We start from the raw sequence: 24,697 nt of genomic DNA on the forward strand, positions 1-24,697 counted from the left end.
TGGACATCTTGAATTGAACAAACTAAAAAGGAAAGGTGGTCGTCTTGAATGGGACAGGGGGAGTATAATTTTGTGAATTTCGGGTTCAGGTACTCACAAAATCGAAATCTGACGCGGATACCCACTGGTACCCGTTTCGACACCCTTAGTCATAAATTTGATGGCGAAATTATGTTCAATTTCAAGCATCTAAAATTTTATTGGAGAATAACTATGGATTTTTTTTTTCAAAATGTAAAAAATATCAATTCGCCAAATCCTTAGTTTGCCATAGATTTATAAAAATGAGGACTTGGAAATGAATTTTACTACTTAGAACAAAATAGAAAATTAAAGTAGTTAATCATAAGTTAATTTAACAATTTTATTATACTCCAATTCGAAAAAAGAATATAATTACTCCTGTAACCCTAGTTGGTCATCACTCCCCTCCGCCGGCACTGTCGGGTCACCCAGTTTTCTGCAAACCAAAGCTTCCATCTTTTTTCGTCTCTCTCTAAATTCTAGTCATCAACTCTTTATACAACACTGCTTACTGAATATAAGCATGTTATTTCTGGACAACGGAAATATTACTCCTTCTGTCTCCGTCCCTGAAGAGTATGCACTATTTCCTTTTTCGTCCATCCACAAAAAGTATGAACATTCTAATTTTGAAAACACTCTTACCTGTGAGATCCATTCTCCACTAACATTACTTAAAAAACTTTATCTATTTATCTCTCTTATTTTACCAATAATGTATTAAAACGTGTGTTGAACTCAAAGTTCATACTCTTTGGGGAGGGATGAAGTAAAATTTTACAGTTTTACATTAAATTAGAGTAATACTATTTTTATATGCAAAACGCTCACTCTTTATAATGAAAATATACCAACGAAGTTTTTAATTAGGGCATCCACAGTGCGGCAGATGATAGTCCGCCACTGTAGCCATGCGGACGATACGCGTTCGACCACGCATCGCCCGCGGTATCGTCCGCCCCACTGCGGGGGACGCGGACGATACCGCGGACGATGCGACGCGTTTTCCTTACGCGGACGATACCGCGGGCGATGCGACGCGTTTTCCTTTTTTTTATTCTTCAAAATCTATATATATACCACACATTTTTACTTCATTTCACCCTTTCAACTCATTCTCTCTATTTCTCATTCTCTCTATTTCACTAAATATAATGAATCCCAGAGATTACTCAAGTCTGAATAGTTCGATGTTCGATGGTGGTGCACGGTGGCCGGGTACAGACCCCGATGAATACCGGCCCTTCGACTCCAACACCCAGTATGATCCCGATTTCAGCACGGATTCATACGGGCTGTCAGACATGGAGTCGTCTCCCACCCACGCCCTCGCTCCTCCGCCGCCGCCCCCTCCGCCTCGGGCTCCGCCACCAAGAAGAAGCGGATCAAGCAAAGAGCCCAGAAGTTGCCGCTTCCGGAAAAGAATGAATAGTTCGCCATAGGGAGAACGAACTACAACCCGGATGAATCCATCGTCTTGACAAGGTGTTGGATTGATATTTCAGAGGTCCCGATGTTTGCCAACAACCAGAAACAAATCTCGTACTGGGAGCGCATTGCTGACCGCTACAACAAGGCCAAGCCGCCGGCCGCCTACAAGCGCCATAGGGAGCAGCTTTGCAAGCACTGAGATCAGATTAAGAAGCAGGTCAATTTGTTCTCCAATGAGTACGAGAAGGCCGCGAGGGAGCAGGGTAGCGATGAGAGTACGACGGATGTGCGCGACAAAGCGGTTGCATCGTACGTTTCATTGTACGGCGATTTCAAACACTACAACTCCCGGCTCCTCCTAAAGGACAAGCAGAAGTTCCAAGGAGGGATTCTGCCCCTATCGGCTGCTGCGAAGAGGCAAAGAACACCGTCGCCGGTGATTATACGAGCAGCGACAGCGGCGCAGCTCCGATGGACCTCAACGCTCCGATGTACGAGGATGAGAGTTCCGGCACACCGATGTCCTCTCGCGTCCCTCTGGCGTCAAGGCTGCCAAGAACAAGGGCAAGGCGAAGGCGACATCCTCATAGGCCGCGCTGCCGGCCCCGACCCCGGCTTCGGCTGCGGGACATGCCTAAGCGGAGTTGGTGGCGGCCCCCAACCGGAGGACGTTGTTGGACACGCACCACGCCCTAATGTAGTGCTAGGACCCGGGCAAAGCCGATGCCTCAAGTGGATGATCGATGATCTGCGCCGCAAGCTGGGAATGATGTAGAGTATGCTCCCTATTATTTGTAGTAAACTTATTTTTTATTTTTAACTCTTGTAATTTTTTTTAAGTAATGTAGGATTTGCCTTTTTTTAATTAATCGTGGTGCTTTTTTTATAATTTTGCATGACATATTTGAAAACATAAAAAATTACTCCCACATAATTTGACCCAGTTTTCCATTTTGGGCCGTCCCACATAATTTGACCCATTTCACTTTTACCATTTTTGGTAGTGGACCCCACATTCCACTAACTCATTCCTACTCACATTTAATTATAAAACTAATATATAAAAGTAAGACCCACATTCCACTAACTTTTTCAACTCACTTTTCATTATATTTCTTAAAACCCGTGCCCGGTCAAAGTGTCCCAAATTATGTGGGACGGAGGGAGTAATTAATAAAATAGTAGTAGTTAAAACTATAGGGCGGACTTTAGGGCGTCCCACTGTAGGTGAAAGAGTAGAAGGATAGAATGATGATGTGGTGAAACATAGACCGCCCTATAGGGCGCCCATTGTGGATGCCCTTAGAATATACTATGACATTAAAACATGAAAATGGAAATAAAGAGAAGTAAAGATATTAGGAGTTAATGATGGATTCTACTTATCACTAACATAGCTAAAAGAATCGACTTTTATATGAGTTTAGCTATTTTTTTTGAAGTTTCAAAATAATTTAGAATACTAAAATGTTTCGAAACTTATCAAAAGTTTGTACGAGAAAATTATGAATGCGAAAGAGAAAAGTTTAGATAATCCGTCTCCTGGATTCCATAAATACGTCAAATTAGGAATCCACCATTGTGGGTGGCCTCAATCTCCCAGTATCTACTTGCATAATTTGTATGTTCAGATTAAAAAAATTCTCGAGCTTTATTTGTTTAGTATTTCGATACTCACTGTTGGCCAGACTAAACCAAATGGTGTATAATTAAAGATTGAATAAAATTTTAACGGATCATGTAAACTAAGAGTGTCCACAGTGGTGCCGCCGAGGCGGACCACTGCTGTAACCATGGTGCCGCAGCGGGGAAGGGGCGGAGCCGCAAACGCGGCGTGGAATGGGCGGTGGGGGCGGTTTACCGGCGACCGCCACGGGCGGTCCACTGCAGACCGCTGGCAGCTGTGGCGCTAGCGGTGTAAATTTTTTAATTTTTTTATATTTTTTCTGAATTTATTTCTAAAATATCTATTCTCAATTCATTTTTTTCACTCCATTCCATTCAATTTATTTTTGTCCAATTAAATTAATTTTGTTCTAGTTTAATTAAAATATGCCAACAATTAATAAAATAATGTGGTTTGTGGCTATGGCGTGGCTGTCTATTGAACTGGACAAGTTTTTGTGGTTGTGGAAGTGTTTTTATGACTGTTGGCTGGCTGTTCCGTGGCTGGTGTCCACCACTGTGGACACTCTAATACGAGGCTACCATCTTTGTCGGTGGTTGTGCTATCCTGGTCTAGTTATAAGGAGATAAGTGAATTCTAATCCTAACACAGGAGAAAGAAAAGTGAAACCTCGAGCTTACAAGTATATAAACAAACAAGCAAGCTAAGGCAAAGTGTAAAATGGATCAATCATTGATAGTCTTCCAAGCTTAATATAAAAAAGTAGAACAATTGTTTCGAAAAATCCAAGAAGAAACCAGGATAAACAAACACCAAACTTATTAACATGATCCTTACACTTCTTCATCCTCTCCACTCATCTTTAAGCTGTCGTATCTTCCGCAGTGCTTCAACAGCTGACTTGCACCCAACTTTCTCCTGCACATCATAACATACACTCAAACGTTTTAGCTTATACAACACCCTGGATTTCTCGTACAAGAGATAGACATAGCTATGGTATTCAAGAATGGAGTGCTTATAACCAAATCACAAAGTAGCACAGGCTATACCTGAATCTCCGGAAGATCAACACGCATGAATGGATTGGTATCGAATTCTTCCCCGATGGTTGAGGGTACAGTTGGAAGACCGGTCTTTCTCTTCTGCTCAGCCCATGCTAATTTCTGTGATATGCTTACATTATCTGGCTCCACAGTCGAGGCAAACTGCAAGTTCTTCTTTGTATACTACACAAACATGTTTAATTTAACTTCGTACTGTGTGCTCAATGAAAACTGCAAATTAGCCACAGCAGAATAACTCCAACTACAACTCCAAGAACTAATCTTCAGATGAACTTATCTATATCAAATTTATGAAACTGCAATTTTGTAACATCTCAAGTCTTAACACTTCATTTAGTCTATTTCTTCATACTTACAAATAATATCTACCGCAAAATAATACCATGCGGGTAAGAAAGCAGTGTGTACCCTTGGTATTTTGTGAAGCTAAGGGTAGTCTCTAGAAAGCAGTGTGTATAAGAAATTTCAGAATCGGGTAAACACCCAACTTACCACCTAGAAGGCCTAATAGAAACATAAATTCTCTTGCAAGGGATATTGATATTAACCATAAGACGCATTACGAATCCTAGCATTTAAATGTTGGAAAAACCACATGACAGAAAAAATATTGTGCACATAAACAATACCTCACTCCTGAGAAAAGAAAAGTGAAGAAACACCAGCACATTTACCTCATGACCACAATATACTCGAGTTGGCTTCGGCAAAGAACCCAGGGTAGTACACAATGACTGATACATCTGCTCTGCTGTGCCTTCAAAAAACTTTCCACAGCCAGCAATGAACTGCAAATTCATAACATGCAGGGTTCAATATATCATCAGAACAAAATAAACAAGAAATTCAATTGTATCACTATGCACTGCTTATCGCCAAGAGCATGAGTCTGAGCCCCGTAGTCACAGTGCTTTTAAACTGGGGAATCCGGTTTTCTATTGATAAATATGCCTCAAAACAGTTTACTAGGACATCCATCGACTTGATAAGCTACTTAGTTTTCTTTCTCGTAACAAAAATGTCTACAGAATTAAAGCAGCTCTCCAAAAGTAAAAATGATTTTGGGCTCACCAAGGTATCGCCAGTAAAAACAGCAGGGTCGTCTCCTTCTTTGCCTGTGACATAGTAACTTATATGACCCTTGGTGTGGCTGAAATCAGAACAAAACTGACTTAATCATTGTTGTGGCAGAGATAACCACAATGGTGAAATGTAGTGATTATGCAAGTAATCAAGAATCGAAAACTCATACAGGAACAAAGTAGTGTAATTAAGGAAAAGAGCAAGTAATCCAACGAATTGAAGCAGCTAATAATACCATGGTGTGTGGAGAGACAATATATTGATGTCAGCCCCAAGAGACAACTTATCACCATTTTCAAGTTTGTTAGTGCATGCCTGCACATTATCAAGGGAACCCCCAAATATTTTGATATCAGGCACCAACTGCTTCATCTTCTCATTGCCACCAGCATGATCCCTACACACCAACAAATTCCAATTATTCCCCACTCCATCCCAATAACATCAAATTACATTAAATAACATATTTTGCAGCCACTAGATTCCACCCAATTTATCAATCAAAGGGACAATTGAGCTGAAAGGCTATTAGATTACAGGGGGGAGAATTTAAGGAATTGATGAAAATGAAAAGAGATTAGAGAGAGACCAGTGATGGTGGGTGGTGAGGACAAGCTTGAGGTCAACACCGTTTTCCTGAGCTACTCGTAGAATCTTGTGAGGCTCCACTGGGTCTACCACCGCTGCTTCTTTCGTTGCCTCATCGATAATCCTGCAAACCCAATTCCAATTAGGTTCTGATACCGACGATCAAACAATGATTTCTCAATTGATTACATGTAAGAGTAGTTATCTTCCAAGCATGGGATGTGAAGGATCTGCATATTCTCTCTTCGCGGTGCTACTGCCAATTCAGCTTTTTCCGACTTGGCTTGCGGCTTGCCCCGATATTTCTAGTAGTAGTATCAATAAAGTGATTACTTTTTTGTCATTATTTACAGTCATATTTTTTCTCATTAATTCTTCTCCTTTCCATCGATTTTTTTTTTCTGTTTTGGCTTTTGAGCTTTGTTTAGAAACATTGAACAACACATTATTGAAGTGAAATTTATAAAATTAAGATAAAATCATTTTAATTGAAGTGAAATTTATAAAATTAAGATAAAATAATTACACTAGTAAATTTATTACTGTTTGATAGATGTAGTAACCTAAAGTATTGTCTTCACTAATAAAACCAACAAAGCAAGAAGAAGAAGGCAATCAAAGTCCTGTAAGAATTGTATAGCAGCTGTCCAAAATTGATGTCACGATTTGAGGTGCACTGTGTACAAGTATCAAATGTTAAAAAAAAAGAAAATAAATCAAAATTGAGCATCCAAAAAAGGGATTGTGAAAATAGGGTGTAGGAGAGAAACAAGGCCATCTTAGCTAGGCTCGGGGGGCAACACTCTCAAGCTTCGCATCCACTCACAGAAGCTAGGATCATCGAAGTGAACAAAATTACTTTTTAGCTTCGTTCTCTTGTCTGCGCTCAACGTTCGAAGCTGAGGAAATCTTGCTTCCTGCAATCACCACCACTAACATTATATCATTCTTTTGTCACCAGCCTACTTCAACATACAGCAAGAAGCTGAAATTGCAAACAAACCTGTTCGTACGGAGGATCTTTGTGTGCTGGTATCAAGCGAGACACAAAATATCGAGCCTGTGAGCTTCCCTCCTGTATCAGACAACCATATCCCAGGCTAAATATAAAATTTCCATGACAATAACCACTTGCGTTTTCAAATTTAACATGAACCTGCTCTCTTACCTTAAATGCAAGAATCCTAGGAGCTGGAAAACGCAGCACAGTTAGCTCTTCAGCCAATGTCCTACAAGCAGCCAACGCTGCTGCACTCTTTCCTTCATGTGCAGCAAGTTCAGCACCCTGAAAAAAATAACAATAAGAAAGATATCTTTGGATTTGGATGTGAGCAATTTAAGGCTCTTTTGTTTTAGACGTCTAGGATGAATTGAGTTTTTGGCATTACTCATCATCCACACAACAGCCAAATCAGCAAAACACCATATTCAGTATTACACCATCATAATGCAGATGGAAACAGCTTGGATGGTGATGTTCAGAAATAGTTTAGTTAGTATAGGTGTTTTTTTTAGCTCAGAAAAAAAAGTGAAAGAAGTACTCCATCCTTCAGCAGTATATGCATATCAAAAGAAGTGCCAGAAACAATTTAAACTTCAAACAAGGCAGATTAAGCAATTAGAGAATAAATGCAAGGAAAGAGAATCCAGTACTTGAGTAAGTAATGAATTCCAGAAAAGCACCCTAACATGGTGTTGCTTAACAGCTTAAGAGATGCCAAATCCTTAAATGGATAAATGCAACAACACGATCACTATTTAGAAGTAATTTGATATGCCCATTGGCTAGGTTTTGTGGTTGTAAGCTTATATTTGGTTTTTGTCGTAATCTTAATTCTAAATACGTCTTTATGGTACACAGTGTGCTAAGAGTAAAATCACTTCTACAAGGTAGCTATTTGCATCTAAATGACCTAAAAAGGAACATGAATGTGATAAGGATTTAACTCGGACAGGAATACAACCATATCCTCTGATAAACCCTATCCTAAACTCCAATAAAAATATAGCACTTAAAGATTTTTTTAATACTAGCATTAAATTACTTTAAAAATGAATTAAAACAAAAAGGGCAAAGGTCAAGATTTATTTTTGTTTGGGGGGGGGGGGGGGGTTGTGATACGTGCATATCCACATGAGATCCCCATATCTTTATTAATTAGTTATTTTAATTTATCGTATCTTTAGGATATCTATTTCTTGCTCGTTAAGTTAGTATTCCTATTATAAATAGGACTATTGTTCTTCTCTCTAGTCAATCAATGAAGAAATATCATAATTCCCTATTTTACGTCTTCTTTACTTTTTACGCATAAATCCTATTTTTGGAGCTGACCCCGGGGAAAGCCCGTGACGTCCACCATTGTTATCTTCTCGTCGTCGATCTCTCGTCGACGTCGAAACCTTGTTAGGGGAGAACACCCTTAACAATTGGTGCTTCCATTGATGAACTCATGTCCGATTTTCAAGCAGGAATAGGGCGCACGGATCCTATGTGGTCGCTGCCCTCAATTTCAGATCCAGTGTTGACGCCGACGGCGTCGGACTCGCCACCCATTGATCCGATCCGTGTCATGTTCGAGCGTCTGGTCTCCGGCATGGCTAGGATGGAAGCGCGGATGGACGATTACGATCGTCGCCCGCCGTACACGTCGCGGCCAGAACCAGAGCCACCCTACAGCCGCCCATCGTCATCGCGCAACCCGCCGCGGCCGGAGCCCGATCCTCCCTACAGCAGCGCGAACGCACATCAATTGGAGGTAGCCATGCCCTACATCCCACAGTTCGCGACGGCGCCCGTCGCTATGCCGTCTCTGCCGGCAACCGCTCCTTTCTTGAATTTGAATGAAGGGTTTCGCCCTATCCCTAGTGGTGCATCGAACTCGTGGGATCTGTCCCCAGCATTGCGTGGACCCGCAACCTGGGATCTGCCCCCCCTGGCGCGCGCACACACCTCTTGGGACCTGCCTCCCACGTCGCGCGCACCCCCGCCATGGGATGCTTGGGGTAATCGTTTTAGCGATCACCACGCACACGGAGGAAGGTCGTCGTGGGGCACGCCGAGACAACACACCCCCGAAAAATACCCTGCATATGATCAATCGTTCCCTCACGGCTGGTGTCCAATGAGTCACCAACATTCAACAATATATCCATCAGAATTTAAGGACCTGGGTTCTGGTTTTTCATCTGTCGGGGAGGGAAGGAGTGAATTCATGGGTTACCCAAAGGAATATTGGGACTCTAATGATCAGTGGGACGCCGCTGATTCTCGATGCCTCTCGCCTCTCCATCTCCATCACGTTCCATCTACAAGATCGCTGCCTACTGCCGCCGCAATCCCGCCTCCACCAGCCTCGATATCTCTTTCGTGCAGTCCTGATTTCCGGTATGACTCAAAGGAACTCATTGCCGATGATAATGATGAAACAATTGAATCATGTCCAAATACTACAATTGATCGACTATCTAACCGAGATCAAGTTGGAGCGGAAGAAGTATTGCTAGATGTGGAAGAGAAGGATGGATTTCTCCAAGCTTTTGAGGTAGCTAATTTCGAGTATGTTGATGAAGCAGAAAAGGCAGTCGATGAGGAAGTACCGGCTCCACCATCAGAAGGGCTTGGGTGTTCATCACTTGCCTTTGTGCTGGCTGAAGAAATTGGTCCGATGCATATTGAGAAGTACTCTCAACTTGCTTCGCCTATTGTTCCACCGTCACCACCGCAGCGCTCACCCTCTTGCTGGAGCCCGACGGGCCCGACAAGCCATTGCTGCTCAGCCGCACCACTGCCCGCTGCAGCCGCTGCTCCCTCCTTGACTCGGCCCCCGCCAGCTCCTCCGTGCAGCCCCGATATCATGGGAGTTGAAGAGGCTTTGTTAGACGGTGAAGAGAAGGTTGGATCTTTTGCTATTTTGAGGTTTGCTCGAGTGAGAGGAGAGAAGTGCAGTAGTCGTGACAAAGTTGAGCGGAATGAGTTGTTGAGAGCTCATTGTCTCACATTTGGGATATTGGAAGAATTGGTTAATCATTCATCTCCAATAGGGGGAGTTGGATTTTCAAAGGGAGACATCTCTTTCTGTTCCACATTGAATCTGATCCAAAGTGAGAGAATGGCAATGGTCACCAATGGTGCTGCATTTATTCCAAGGCGACACTCCTGGCCGTTTGATCCCGGAGGAGATATATCTCATCTAGCTTATGTTATTAGCGACTCTCTTCGTTATGTCGTGGTTCCCACCTTGAGGACAAGGTGGATTTTAACCGCGGGGGAGTTGATACGTGCATATCCACATGAGATCCCCATATCTTTATTAATTAGTTATTTTAATTTATCGTATCTTTAGGATATCTATTTCTTGTTCGTTAAGTTAGTATTCCTATTATAAATAGGACTATTGTTCTTCTCTCTAGTCAATCAATGAAGAAATATCATAATTCCCTATTTTACGTCTTCTTTACTTTTTACGCATAAATCCTATTTTTGGAGCTGATCCCGGGGAAAGCCCGTGACGTCCACCATTGTTATCTTCTCGTCGTCGATCTCTCGTCGACGTCGAAACCTTGTTAGGGGAGAACACCCTTAACAGGTTGACTATTGCCTTAAATCTTCATAAGCTAAAACATGGCTTAGGGTATTGCTAAGTGCAAGAATGCTGAACAATTCTCCAATATATTCTATTAATAATATTAGCCATCATATTATGAGAGCTTAAATCTGCACTTATTTATACTAGTTTTACTGAGTAAAATATGCCATTGAGGCAAATGAGGATCATTCGGTTGCAAAAATTAAGATATAGATCTGGTAGATTATTGGCATTCCCAAATTCAACAATTTAAAATAAGTTCAGTAGAATGTGTACCAGCCAAATGAAGACATCAGAGCCGTGATCAAGAACAACAGCAGCATCAGATTGCATAGCAAGGTCATATGCTGGTAGTTCCTCAAAAGTCCCACCTTCTCGATGCATAAGACATCGAGGTGCCAGCATACGAAGGGATAGGTCAAATGATGCATTAAGGAATAAAGACCGCAGAACAGACCTCTCATCTTCATGACCAAGTATACTTCCCAGCAGAGGGCCTCTTTTAAGATGGAATAAGATTTCAGGCAATTGTGACAGCTCTTTAGGATACCGATAAAGTTTTGATTTTGGCACCTGGGTACCAAACTTAATTGCAACAATTCTCTCATCAAGTGTTAGCCTCATATCAAGAGCATCGTTAAAGCTTTTGGCTCGCAAAAGAGTCCTTTTACCGATTAGAACAGCCGCCACTTCATCTTGTACACTCACTAGATAAGCTGAAACACTATCTACAGTCGGAAGTCGAACGGTTATCACTCTCGATATATCTGCTTGATAAACAGTTGAATACCAAATTGCAAACTGAAAGTGCACAAAATTGCTCTTGATATCTGCACGATTCTCCATTGACACGGCAAAACTTTGGGTTTCTTCAACACTTAGCATCTGAATAGCGACATCAGTGTCATTCTTAAAAGATTCATGGCTATCCACATGGGCCTCCTCACCAGGTCCAACCACTTGATTGACAAAAATACTGTCAGAACACCTGATTTCCAATAAACCATGAGAACCTGCAGCCCTTGAAGATGCTCTCTGCAGATTCACACCAAATGCTTCCCCGAAATCATCATGAAGAATCAAAACGCCTCCAGAAGATTTTGAAAGAGGCTGCAGTAGAGGAACCCGTACAGGACATGTCCCAGCACATAGTATATCAACCACTGTATTGCGCCGATGAGCTTCACAACCTAGATTATCCATCCATTTCAATGCTGATTTCTGTAAGTGCAAATAGTTTGGATGATTAAGAGAATGAGGTACGGAACCAGGGCCATAAGTACATGGTCCACCAGCACACACAATTATCCGGCTATTTCCACCAGGCCTTTTAACCACCCCTCTCGACATTTCAGCAGATGGCCCCTGAATTATTGTCAAGGCAACCTCCACTGCAGCACCCAGGCAACGGTCTCTCTGGACTTCAGGCAGATTCAGTTTATATGGTGTCAATGAAGACAGTATTGCACGCGCTACAGAAATAGAAGCATGGACAGTTGACAAATATATCCCAGTTCCATAGATCAATGCCCTTAAGGCGTCCTCACTTGGTGATTTGTCACCAGGAACTACATCAGCAGATGCCACTGACTCTTCAGAGAAATCATAAACAGAAACCATTCGGCCATAAAGCACAATTCCAATTTTAGTTGTTAGGGGCAAGGAGTCCAGAAATGCATGCTAAGAGCTCTGTAAATGTTGCACATGTTGTTTGTCTAAACACTCATCGATCACCAGAACAATTGGGGCTGATATCCTACATTCTGACACTGGAACATAACCAGGTATTCTTGTGGGAGTCTGGATATAGTCAACCAGCGGAGATGATAGTTCTGGAAGATTTCTGAGCTCTTCTCTGCTTGGAGTTATATATTCCCCTTCACTGCCATTTAAATTCCTACATATTACGCATTGCCATTGGCCTGAACCAAGTAAAATATTGCAGTAGAGATTGGCATAAGCACCACAATTCTGGCAACGATGCGGACCATGATGAGTTATCTGAGGCCCTGGTGAAACTTCCCTTCCCGGAGAAACTATAGCCCCGAATCCCAAACTGGGTACATTAGCTAGCTTCTTTTGTTTCAGCACCTGGGAGATAAGCAGCAAGCTATAATTAAAAGAAGGGGATTGTGCAAACAAATTAGTATAGCATCATGGTCTTTATATTCAAATGAAAGAATCCAGGTCAGGATATACATTCATAACTAAAACGTAACTAGTATATTCCAATAAAGCAATTCAGAAGATATAAATGATTATCCTAGAAAAGAAGAGACAAATTATTAACACCACTCTCACAGAAATTTGAACACAGAAAGAATGTACCTTACCTTGTGAGCTGAAAAAAGAAGATTGGGGGAGTCGGCATGAGGTGCGAAGGCGAGCTCCTCTGTAAGATGCTGCAAGCCATTTGAGAAATGGAGTGGGGGCGGAGAAGAGTAATTGGGCTGAGGTGTTGCAGGAGAAGTCCTGAAAGGGACGGCAGAAAATAGAGAAGGCCCAGGGGGAGTGCTCAAATGAGGAAGTGGGATCTGATTGGGCTGTATCAGCGGCGTGGGAGGTGGACCACCGAATCCTCCTCCCGATTTCAATATACCTGAAACAGTAGAAGGAGAAGACTGCTGCTGTCTATTGGCCATTAGGACATTCAATTCTGAGAAATTGAATATACATCTAGTTAACCTTCAAAATATGATCAGATCGACAGAGTTCCAGCTCCGGTTAGCGCGAATTGGTGTGTGTGGAAGTTTTTCCGGTGAAATCACCGAACATAACGCCAAAACCCAGTTGCTCTGCCTTCAGCTCGATTCAACTGTATTGAGCGGGATCATAGCGTAAAAGGAGGTAGATCGAATGATCACTCTGCATTTACAATTACAATAGAGCTCGCTGCTCCACCTCGCTTCGCGATTCAGGATTTCGTCGTCAATATCATCAACTACTTTCAACTGCTCTTCTCTCTTTCCAATTCTTTTATAGTGTATACTGTATTAGTATTTTTTATTTTTTCATATATACAGAGTATAATTGATGTTGATAAATAGATTAATCCCACAACTTATATAAATTATTTTGTCTAGTGTTTGAATTTTTTATCGTGTAAAATCTAATATTAAACACATTATTTAAGTAGGTGAACATTTTGTTACCATAGAAAATTAACTTTTTTTAAGAAAAATTATAAAATAATTAGCTATTTTGTAAAAGGTTAGAATGATGAGAAATTGACTGTGACTTTTCTGCCAATCTATAATTTAATCAAGCAACTAAAAAAACTTAATTATACAAGTACTCCTGTATAGTGTATCTGTTAAAGTAAGGTTAAAAAATAAAATTATAATTGTTTTATAAAATTTTAATTGAAAGGAAGTATGACTATATCATATCTATCCATTGACCACTAATCAAATGGAGTATATTATCTTTATAAACGTTCTATTTTGTTTTTATTTAACTATTTAAATCTTGGCTGCACAGAATAAATTCGCTCATGCATTACATTTTGCATAACTCTAGCTAAGATTGAAAAACAAAAAATGAAGTAAAAATTACGATGTCGCATGAGTCATATGAAGCGCAACTAATTCCATCTTTGATGTTAATTAAGCTCTGATGCTTCCCTTTCTTTCTCCACAATCACTCCATTGTTTACTACCGCTATCAAATCGGCCGTCTTGATCGTGGACAGCCTATGCGCCACAATCACCGTTGTCCGGTTCACCATCGCCTGATCAAGCGCGTCCTGCACCACTCTCTCGGACTCCGCATCCAACGCACTCGTCGCCTCATCCAGCAGCAGTATCTTCGGGCTCTTCAAGATGGCGCGTGCGATCGCCACGCTGCTTTTGACACCCTGACAGCTGCACCCCTCGCTCCCCGACCACCGTGTCGTACCCTTGCTGCAGCCCGCTTATGGATTTGTGCGCGTTCACCTGCTCCGCCGCCGCGATGATTTCTGCCTCCGTCGCCTCCCCATCCTTCCCGAAGGCTATGTTGGCGCGGATCGTGTCATTGAAGAGCACCGGCTCTTGGCTCACCAACCCCATCTGCTGCCTTAGCCATTTTAGCTGGAATTTTTGGATCTCGATGCCGTCTAGGGTTATGCACCATGAATCTGGATCGTATAATCTCTGTAGCAGTGATATCACTGTTGATTTGCCGCTCCCGCTCTCTCCAACCTGAGCCACTGTCTGCAAATTGAGTATTGATAATTGCAACCCGTCAATTTAAATCTACATTTACCTAATCATAATGTATGTACCTTGTTGAATATTTGGTGGACTCTCATTTGGGCTGGTTTTAGTTACTGGCCCATGCATTGCTGATTTGGGCCTGGCCCAAGACTCATGACTTCCACTCCAGATTCAGCCACGTGTTCTCCCACTCAGATCATGGCTCTCAGCCGTCGGATTGTAGGGTGTGCTTGTTATGTGTGTGAGTCTCCTGATTCTCTATCTCATTCAATACTATCACTCTCTCTCTTCGGATATCTCTCTCTCTCTCTCTCAGAGTTCTTTGACTCTTCTTCTTCTTTCCTTCTTCTCCGACGATTCTCTGGTGATTCTGTGTGATCTTGCACGGTTGAAAGTGCTTCAGATCTTGCTACAGTAATAGAGGAAGCAACTATTTCGGTTGCTGGAGTTGGGTGGGAACTAGGGTTTCTGTTTGGAGTGTTTCTGTGCGAGGTTGTTCTCGAACGGTGTAGATCTGAAGTGTAGGAGTCGGTTAGGCCTGGAATCTGGAGTGTGAGGTCGATCACCGGCAGATTCAGCTGTGCTCCTTTGGATCTGTGTTCTGGAGAATAGGCTTGTATCATAGGCGGGTGGCTGAGCCGTTGATTGTTGTTTTCTTTGTGATTTCGTTCGGTATTCTGCCTTTATTGTACCAGATCCGTTTGGATCTATTACCTTGTGATACTAACAAGGTTTTGTTGAGTGTGCAGGGTTATTGATGCTTGTCTTGAATTGATTAAGCACAAGGACTTAGTCTGTAATAGCTATTGTGTATCTTGACTGTAATAGCTAGATCTTTTGTACATATCAGTCGCTTGGTTGATGGTTTGACTGAGCCATCTTGTAACAAGACCAAAGAGGTCTCGGTAAATAGTGAATCCGGAATTCGTCTGATCCCTACATACCTTTTGGCCATGAATCCTTAAGGAGAGGTCTCTGAAGATCTGTACATTGGGCCGGGTCGGGTCTCACATGTTTGAGCTCGATCTCTCCCTTTACGCTCTCTAATATGATGCAAGATTCATCACTGGGGTCGATCTTCGATTCCCTGTCGAGAATGGTGAATATTGATGTTGCTGCAACCTTGGCTTTGCTTGAATTCGGTGCGAAAGAGCTGGATTGAGAGATTAGTTGTGCCACCATGGATAGAGCGAAGAAAATCTGCAACGATTAATTAGTTAGGATTAGAGTTAGGGTTAGGCTTTGGATTAGAGAAGATAATTGAATGACTGAATGAATGAATAATTGGTTGGTCGTGGTTACCCGTAATAAATGTGAGAAAGTGGTTTTGCCATCTTCATCGAGTCGAGCTCCAACATAAAAGCTGGTAGCATAAACCAGAAAGAGGAGGGCAAAGGATATCCCAAAACCTACTCCACTAATCAACCCCTGCTTAATCCCACTGCTCATTGGCGCTTCACATTTTTTCCTATACATCTCCGTCACTTTCTCCTCTGCACAGAAGGAAGCAACCGTCCTTATATTCCCCACTGCGTCATTTGCCACCTGGCTCGCCTCCTCGTACATCGCCTTTGCATCTGTGCTGAACCTTTTTGTGAACTTGAGCTGCACATACCCATTCGTTTCAATCAAAGGTATCATCGCCAAGATGATCAGAGCCAACTGGCAGCTAGCTTGGAAGGCAATGGCTAACCCAGCAACCAATGATGACAAATCTTGAATTATTTGCGCAAGCGCTTCGCCGACCAGAGCACTAACAGTGGCAGCATCAGCAGACAGCCTTGCTCCGATGATCCCACTTGAGTGCTCTCCCTTGTCGAACCACCCCACCTCCATATTCACCACCTTCTCGAAGCACATCACTCTGATCCTCCTGATCAGCTTGTTTCCCGTCACACCAAAGAGATACGTCCTCGCTGGATATGCGATCAGTGACACCACCCCGAGCACCACAAATATGATGGCCCAAAACTTTGTGTCTGCGTAGCTCACTTGGGGACTCGTAGAAGACAATAGTATGCCGTAGATTGGAAACATAGAGCCATTTATGATTGCGAAGACTACTCCTGCTACGAGCATTGGTGCCTCTGGCTTGTAGAGATTGGCAAGTCGGCGGAGAGGGACTTTTGGAGGCTTTTCAGATGATTTATGATCTGATCTCTCTAGTGCAGGTTCGGAGACGTTGAGTGTTGTTGCAGGAAGGCCAATTGTGCATGGCGGTGAATCAGTGGCGGATCCAGGACCCGAAAATGGCGGGGGCGGAACTTATATTTAAATATTAAATATTTAATTTAATATTATTTTAAATAATAAAATAAATAAATATTATATTAATATTTAAGTAGCACTAGCTTCATTAATAAAATATAAACATGCTTCAGCTTGAAAATATGTATTATTCATTTTAAAATAAAAAATTATATAAATATAAACATGCTTTAGCTTGCAAATATGTATTATTCATTTTAAAATATAAAATTATTGTAAATATATGTACATTTAAAATCACTGTAAATATTATATACAAAAGTGATATAAGTAGAGCACTAAATATTTATATTTCAAAAATATTTAAAATGTTTATTTTGTTACATAGAGAATAATTAAGATGCATGGATCAAATTATAAGTACTTTAGGATAAAAAAGACTTTAACACAAGATTAAAAATGATTTTAACTAAAGAATAAATATAACAACATAATATATGCCACTTAGTAGTATTTAAAGGTATTATTTTGATAATAAGAAGAAATCTGAATTGATAAAATAAAAAATGAAAATGAAAATAAATATGTTTTTGTTAGGGATTGAACCCTAGACATCTTAGTTAAAAATCCAACAACCAAACCATTGGACTACTACATTTTACATGACATTTATTGAAAACAAAAATATTTCTACACTCTACGGAGGAGGCGGATATGCTATTTTCGGCTTGATTCAATGAAATATTTTGGCTCTCCGGACGGTCAGGTAGGGGCGACCGCCCCCTCCTGCCCCCCTGGATCCGCCACTTCAGTGAATGATGACGGCTACTGGATGAGCCTCGACTTATGGAACATGTGAGCGACATCCTTGGACTTGACTGCGATCTTTCCAAATCTACGTTGTGTCTTATCTTTCTTGGGGGACGGAAGGAGTATTATTTTTTTTAAAAATTCAAAAAAATCTGAAAAATTCAGATTTAATAAAAAAAATATTTTCCCACTTCCTAATATAGTATATCCGTTTTTTCCACACTTTTAATTTATTTTTTCATGAATTTTATCCTAAAATTCATACTTTCATCGATAAATACTCCCATTTCAAACACAAAAAATGACCCTATACCAAACAACTCTCTCAATCTCAATTTTTGGGATTTTAATTATGTAATTTTTAATTTTTAGGATTTTAATTATGTAATTTTTAATTTTTTTTATAATTTGTAATGGTATCAGATATTTTTAATGTATTTTAATATTGTGGAAATGTTTTAGTAATTGAAGTATTTAAATTGAATAATGGAATGGTGGGACTTTGAAGATGTTCTTGCGGAAGAGCATGAATGTGGGTGTTGTGCTCTTGGAAAAGCGCAGAGAGTAAAAAATTAATAAAAGTGGGTCTGGACCCACATCCATGCTCTTGGATGAGGATGCTCTAACTGTTCTCAACCGATGTGCAACAACTACAGTTGTTCTGTTCACCATTATTCGCTCTAATGCCTCTTGCACTACTCTTTCGGATTCTGCATCTAGTGCACTTGTAGCCTCGTCCAATAGTAGAATCCTCGGATCCTTCAAGATCGCTCTAGCTATGGCTATTCGTTGTTTCTGTCCACCCGAAAGTTGAGTTCCGTGTTCACCTACCATGGTATCAAGTCCCTGTAGTAAACAAAATCATCTTGTATTATTAGTTTGTTCAAAATAAATGAGAAAAAGTAAAGGAGGGAGAGGTTATGGTTTTTGCCTGTGGCAATTTATCAATGAATCTAGCAGCATTGACTTGTTCTACTACTACCCTAATTTCCTCAACTGTTGCACCATCCTTTCCATATGCAATGTTATCTTTAATACTAGCTGTGAAAAGCACAGACTCACAAGCCCTACGTTATCTTTAATACCATCAATCAAAACTTCACCATGTTGGGGGTCATAGAACCTTTCTATCAAACTTATCACAGTTGATTTCCCACTCCCACTCTGCCCAACCAGAGCCACTGTGACACCACTCGAAATTGACGGATTTAAACCTATGAATATCTGCTCATTAGGCCTAGCCGGATAGCTGAAATGCACGTCTCTAAACTCTATATTCCCACGGATACCTTCTGGAATCTCCCCACTTGTGTCGTATGCATCTATCTCGGGCTTCCCCTTTATTGTCTCAAACATCTTGTACGCAGCTGCTCGCCCCGCAGCAAATGCCGACATGCAAGGAGATGCTTGTCCAAGAGACCTACACAACATGCACCATTAATATGTAATCATAAGTGCAACAATAACATCAGCGGTACTTTCTCCATCCCCAATATGTGTCCAACTTTAACCTGGCACAAGTTTTAAGAAATGTAAAAAAAAATGAGTTGAAAAAGTTAGTGGTGTGTGAGTCCTACTTTCACATATTAGTTTTATAATATTATGTGAATGGAAATGAGTTCCTAGAATGTAAGGTCCATTACCAAAAATAGTAAAAGTGAAGTGTGTCAATTAATAAGGAACGAACCAAAATGGAAAACTGAGACACAGAGGGAGTATATGTACTCACAATGAACCAGTAAGCACGGCGAAGATCACGTTGATCACCTCACCACCAGTGTATCCCTTCTCCAAGACCATCTTGCCTCCGAACCAGGTAGCCAGAGCATAACTACGAAATACGATGAACATGACTGATCCGAGCCCCAGCCCACTTGCTAACCCTTCGTGCCCTGATTTGTAGGCCTTGACGAGGGACTTGTCGTAGTCAACCACAACTTGCTTCTCCCCTGTAAACGACGCAACCTGAATAGAAACATGGACATATATCAACATGTATTATGTCTAAAAATGTACTATATGGAAGCAAAAGATTGTCAACAAGGATGAGACCGTTATGATTGAGCCAATTGTCTGTTCAACTAGAGTTGCGCACTTGGCATAAGCTTCTTGGCCACGAGACGCCATCTTCGACAGGATTAGCGAATTGACACCTGCTGATATCACCACTAGAGGAATGGATGATAGCATGACGAGCGTCAGAAGCCATCCTTTGATAAACGCGATCACGAAACCTCCCAAGAATGTTGATACTAGTTGAATGAACTTGCCAACCTGCAGGAGGATGCATATACAACAATCAACATCTAATCTTCTCTCTCTAAAAAAATGAAACTTTGCTCAAATATTTTTTGTTCTTTCAAAGCAATTTCTTTTTTTTATGTAATTTTACATTTATATTTGTATAAGACATTCACAAGTCACAACTAATAAATATTTAAAATTAGTGAAATGGAAGAAAAATGATCGATTTTAAACTTTAAAACCCTATGTCTCTACCGTTAAATATCGCACCCCTAAATTAAAATTTCTGGATCCGCCACTGACCTCGATATAACTACCTCGATATATAGCACTTAATTTTCTCAGATAAATCAATGCTTAATTTATTGACACAGTATATGTAGCTCGAAGGGGCTGGGATTTCCCTGATGTGGAGTGGTTCACAGGAGATATTGTCCCTCACATCCCATTATTTTACAATTTATTTTATTTTATTTGACGAATAAACTATTAGAGTGTGAGCGATAGCACCCTTGCAGTACACCCCTCCACAGCAGGAGATCCCATTCCCGCTCTGAAAGACCATGTCATAGGCTGTCTCAATTATTATTGTCTTGGAAAGTTGAAGAAAATGTATACTCCATTTAAAAGCTGACCAATTTGTTGAACATTATGTGGACCAATTGGTGTTGGGCTCCTGTAATAATTCTAATGGGCTTGCCCTGATTGAATTAATTATTGTGGCCCGAAGTATTGGTGAGGGCAGCCCATTGCGTGCCAGGCCCACTACTTACCTGGTCTCACCGATGGCCGCCACCTGACCGCTCCACGCAGATTGTGAACATCAGCCGTTGGATTTAGGGTTGTGCTTCTTGTGTGAGATATGAGGGGCGCCGTTTCACCTCTCTCTCATTCATTCACTTCTACACTCTTCTCTCTAAAGTGCCTTTCGCTCTCACTTCTCTCTACTTTCTCTCTCTTATTTTGAGGCTGTAACACCCCTTACTTGGTTAGTTTTAACCGAATAAGTGACATTACCTTTCGGTACGATCGATAAACAGAAACTGCCTATTTTTTTCCTACCATTTTGCAACCACTCAACATACAACACTACCATAAAAGAAACTCAACCTGATAACACAACTATTTACTACTATACATAACAAAATAACATTAACCTGTTTCGATAGATAAATATACAACTTCACTAGCAAAAAGAAGGTTATAACCTTACATTTGTAACCCAACTATTTACAAACAAAAGAGAGCCTAAGCATGCCACGTGTAAACTCTAACTTTACCAGCAAAAAAGGGGGGGTAATGACTTGACACGTGCTGCTGCCAACTAGCGAGTTCACTCGCTTCTATACTCTGCAAGAGGGAGAAGAAAAGGGGGGTGAGCTTCGAAAAGCTCGTAGTGTAACCGCATTCCAGAATAAAACCTCTAAAACTTCAATCTATATCACCATCACAAGTAAACACTTTATTACCTGCAATGTCGTACAACACATATTCAATTTATATCGGCATCAATATACAAGTTCAAAACAATGTCACCCAGTATCAGCATTCATAACAGTTTGAATCATTTAAAGGAATCACCTATATCGTTTAGAAACAGTGCAACATCACAATCATATTAATCATGTAATACTTTCAATAATAACCATCTATCGCCTATCAATCAGAATTATATAACACAATACAACATAACTTTACCTGAGGAAAACATAACTATTTAAAGAATTCAAAGCACAATCATATTATTTCAAAAATAGAGCCCCGAGTTATGCTTAGTGATGGACATGGGTACATGGACACTATCTGTAGCCCGATGAGGGCGTCTATCATGTAAGTCCGTATCGGACACTGTAATATTTCATATGGCTTATGCAAGACAACTGTTATATATTACCCATATAGGGTACATTTCAACTATCGATATATCTTATAGACCATCGCTTCGGTTATCCAGAAGACGAGTGATCAACATGTGTGCAATACTGTTGTCCTATGGCATGCCAACTATACCCTGTGATTCACTCAAGCAATGGGGCATAACACAACTATTTCATATCAACTTTCACATTATTCAACACATATAACTATTTAAATCACTTTGCATCTCATAAGAAATACCAAACAACAATTTCAATATCACCGTTTCTGTCACATCACCTTGAAGTATACAAAATCCACACAATTATTTTTAAGTTCTATGGCATAAGCATACGAATCACACAAACAAGTAGTAATATTTATCGAAGTTAAAGGAATTAAATTCTAGAACACGCGTACACTACCTGTACACGTCACAAAAGAAACCGCTATTACTTGCTTAGTCAACCATGGAGGTGCCATTTTCCCTTATCGCTTGTGCTTGCACTCGGTTCACCTAATTTTTAAACAATCACATATACAAATTATAAATAAACACTTAAAGAACAAATATGGAAGCCAAAATATCACATCTATCTATTTTCCTTTTAGCATAAAACCTCTATTCTCAACTTTGAAAGCTTTAAAAAAACATTGACTGCATTACATCATCATCATATAATAAACTGACTTAGCTCGGACATAACTAGGGGTCGAGCCCTATACCAAAGTAAACCTCTAGGTGTCTATTTTAATTACAAAAAAGGTTTTCCTCAAAATTCCAAGGAATTAGGGAGTTATGAACGTTTTACTACAGCCTGCCAGTTTGTGACAGATTCTGGCGACTGTCTAGCATGAATTTTTAAAAATAGCAAACGTTGATGAAATGCTCTGAAATTTTACAGACATCTTCCCAAGACCTTCTAGTATGCATAAACATTTTTAGAACATAAATTATAGCATGTTAAGGTGGCCAAAAATGATCAGTACAGCAGCATCAGAACAGCCCACATACAAGCTATTTTCTATTTGTGTGTCATTGGGTAATTTCTCCAAACACTTCATGTTCAACAACAAAATTACATGGTTTTAGTCCAATTATGATTCATCTCCAACAATTGAAATCCCCAATTCAAGAACCCTAATTTTTTGACCAAACAAAAAGGATCACAACAAAATAACACCGATACTACACATAAAAACAAGATTAAAGAGTTCATGGGATAATCTAACCTCCTACTGTACCTATTTTGGATATTGGTTTGATGTAGATTTGAATTTCAATTTATAACATGGAGATATACTAATGGGAATTGGGACTTGGGCAAGCTATGTGCGCTTTTGGCATCCCGACAACTTCGCCGGCGATTTCGGGGATGAGGTGTGCAGCTGAACGGAGGGAGAGAGCAGGCTGTTGAAAATTTACACAGAGAGGGGGGTGGAACTTGGCGTGGAGAGGGAGTGGAAAAAGAGAAAAGAGGTGAGAAGAGAGAGAAGACTAAATTTCTATCATAATTCCTTTTTCATACACACAACACGTAACACTCCCACTTCCACCTCACTTACTATTATTTTTTTCTTCTTTTTCTTTATCTTATCTTCTCTTTTTTTTCATTCTAATTTCTAATTCCTATATTTATCTCTTCTATTCCTAACAAAACATATACATATAAAACCACTAACTAAACTATAAATCCTAATCACTAATTTCTAATTCTTCTAAAGTTGGGATATTACAGAGGCGGTTATCGCTGGTTGTTTCACTTCGTTCTTCTTCCCCCTACGATCAATATCTGTTTTAGTGAGATTAATCGGTGTTTCCCTCGGTGTTAGGTTGCTGCTTCGATTTCCTTCGAGAGCTAGGGTTAGGTCAGGAGTTGTGGCCAGATCTAGTTGTGATCGGAGTAATCTGGGTGAGATCTTGAGAGTTGTTGGTGAGATCCCTGTGTGGGGTGAAGTTCTGCGTGTGGAGGTGGCCGGAGCTGGTGGTAGCCGTTGAGACTGTGGTTTCAGGCTATCAAGTTCGACGGTTCTATCTTGTGACTATTGGTTGAAGTTGTGGGGAGGTCCTTGGTCTAGTGTAGTCGCTATTGCGACCTGAGCCATACCCTGATACTCTTGACCTAGTTCTGTTCTGTTCTTTGCTTAGATCCTTCGAGATCGGTTCTTAGTGTGACTGACATTGCTACTTAGTGTGCATGGAAGACAATCGGAGCAAGCTCGGAATTTAGTCAGTGAAACTGATCTGAAAGTAGTTAGGGTTTCCTGTTGTTGTACTCTGTACTTAGGGCTTCCTGTTCTTGTAATAATCTTTTGTTATCTTGCCTTGTATCATCTGAGATTAGTCATCTCAGTATGCGGTGTAATATAAAAGAAGTCCCAGTAGTTAGTGTCATGGTGGTCTGATCCATACACAATTGATATAGTATACTTTTTTAAGTTTTTCCCTCAAAGCATAAAAAAATTCACATAGCTTAATGGAAAGGTTGAGATCAATTGTCCCATTTTTGGGTGTACAATCACTCCCTCCGTTTAATAAAAATATTTGCATTTTTTTCATTAATGTCATAAAAAATTGTCCCCTACTTATTTACCATATTCAATTTATCAACTTATATCATTAGGGTCCACCATTACAACTCATTAAACACTAATAATAATGTGGGTCTCACTATTCATAGCACTATTTTAACTACCATTCTCCTCATCTCCCTTACTTTATCAATTATGCATTAATTCTCATAACATTTCAAATGCACATGTTTTTATGAGACGGGATAAGGAATAAATGTATAACTTTCAATTTATAAAATTTAAATTTATTTCTTGCTTGATTTAATTTGGTTGGTATCGTTATAATCTTTGCAACTTAACCTCATATTGCACAGGGAGAACTTTGGTGTTTGGATCCAAAATTTCTACCTTTATGCTTAAATGTTGACAGATAATGTCCTATGAATGGACAATATCCAA

The 24,697-nt window shown here is 40.4% G+C and overlaps 1 protein-coding gene, 1 long non-coding RNA gene and 2 pseudogenes across 3 annotated transcripts; all 4 read right to left on the bottom strand.

Moving 5' to 3' along the window:
* Nucleotides 1-3,803: 3,803 nt before the first annotated feature.
* LOC121798543 (hydroxyacylglutathione hydrolase cytoplasmic-like) lies at nucleotides 3,804-6,175 on the bottom strand. Its single transcript, XM_042197604.1, has 7 exons — nucleotides 6,010-6,175; nucleotides 5,822-5,944; nucleotides 5,468-5,629; nucleotides 5,221-5,299; nucleotides 4,824-4,937; nucleotides 4,135-4,311; nucleotides 3,804-4,000 (listed from the first exon to the last, which is right to left on the bottom strand). Exons 1-7 carry the CDS (start codon nucleotides 6,054-6,056, stop codon nucleotides 3,926-3,928), a joined length of 777 nt encoding a protein of 258 aa, XP_042053538.1. The 5' UTR covers nucleotides 6,057-6,175; the 3' UTR covers nucleotides 3,804-3,925.
* Nucleotides 6,176-6,430: 255 nt separating this feature from the next.
* LOC121798542 lies at nucleotides 6,431-13,358 on the bottom strand (annotated as a pseudogene).
* Nucleotides 13,359-13,960: 602 nt separating this feature from the next.
* Nucleotides 13,961-20,413, bottom strand: LOC121800642 (annotated as a pseudogene).
* Nucleotides 20,414-20,978: 565 nt separating this feature from the next.
* LOC121798555 lies at nucleotides 20,979-23,242 on the bottom strand. Of its 2 annotated transcripts, none has more exons than XR_006050066.1 (3): nucleotides 22,970-23,242; nucleotides 22,150-22,241; nucleotides 20,979-21,217 (listed from the first exon to the last, which is right to left on the bottom strand). It is a non-coding gene; the product is annotated as an uncharacterized LOC121798555 (long non-coding RNA). The 2 variants fall into 2 exon arrangements; XR_006050067.1 differs by having other exon boundaries at nucleotides 22,958-23,242.
* Nucleotides 23,243-24,697: the final 1,455 nt, after the last annotated feature.

This window comes from Salvia splendens, chromosome 4, assembly GCF_004379255.2.
Source record: "Salvia splendens isolate huo1 chromosome 4, SspV2, whole genome shotgun sequence".
NCBI lineage: Eukaryota > Viridiplantae > Streptophyta > Magnoliopsida > Lamiales > Lamiaceae > Salvia > Salvia splendens.

What these genes read in the sequence shown, in the direction of transcription:
- LOC121798543 (XM_042197604.1), bottom strand. Translation starts at nt 6,056, where the DNA reads ATGCAGATCCTTCACATCCCATGCTTGGAAGATAACTACTCTTACAT. An exon ending in GAAGATAACTACTCTTACAT is followed by an intron (nt 5,945 to 6,009) that starts GTAATCAATTGA and finishes TTGGGTTTGCAG; the next exon opens with GATTATCGATGAGGCAACGA. An exon ending in GAGTATATTGTGGTCATGAG is followed by an intron (nt 4,312 to 4,823) that starts GTAAATGTGCTG and finishes ATGTTTGTGTAG; the next exon opens with TATACAAAGAAGAACTTGCA.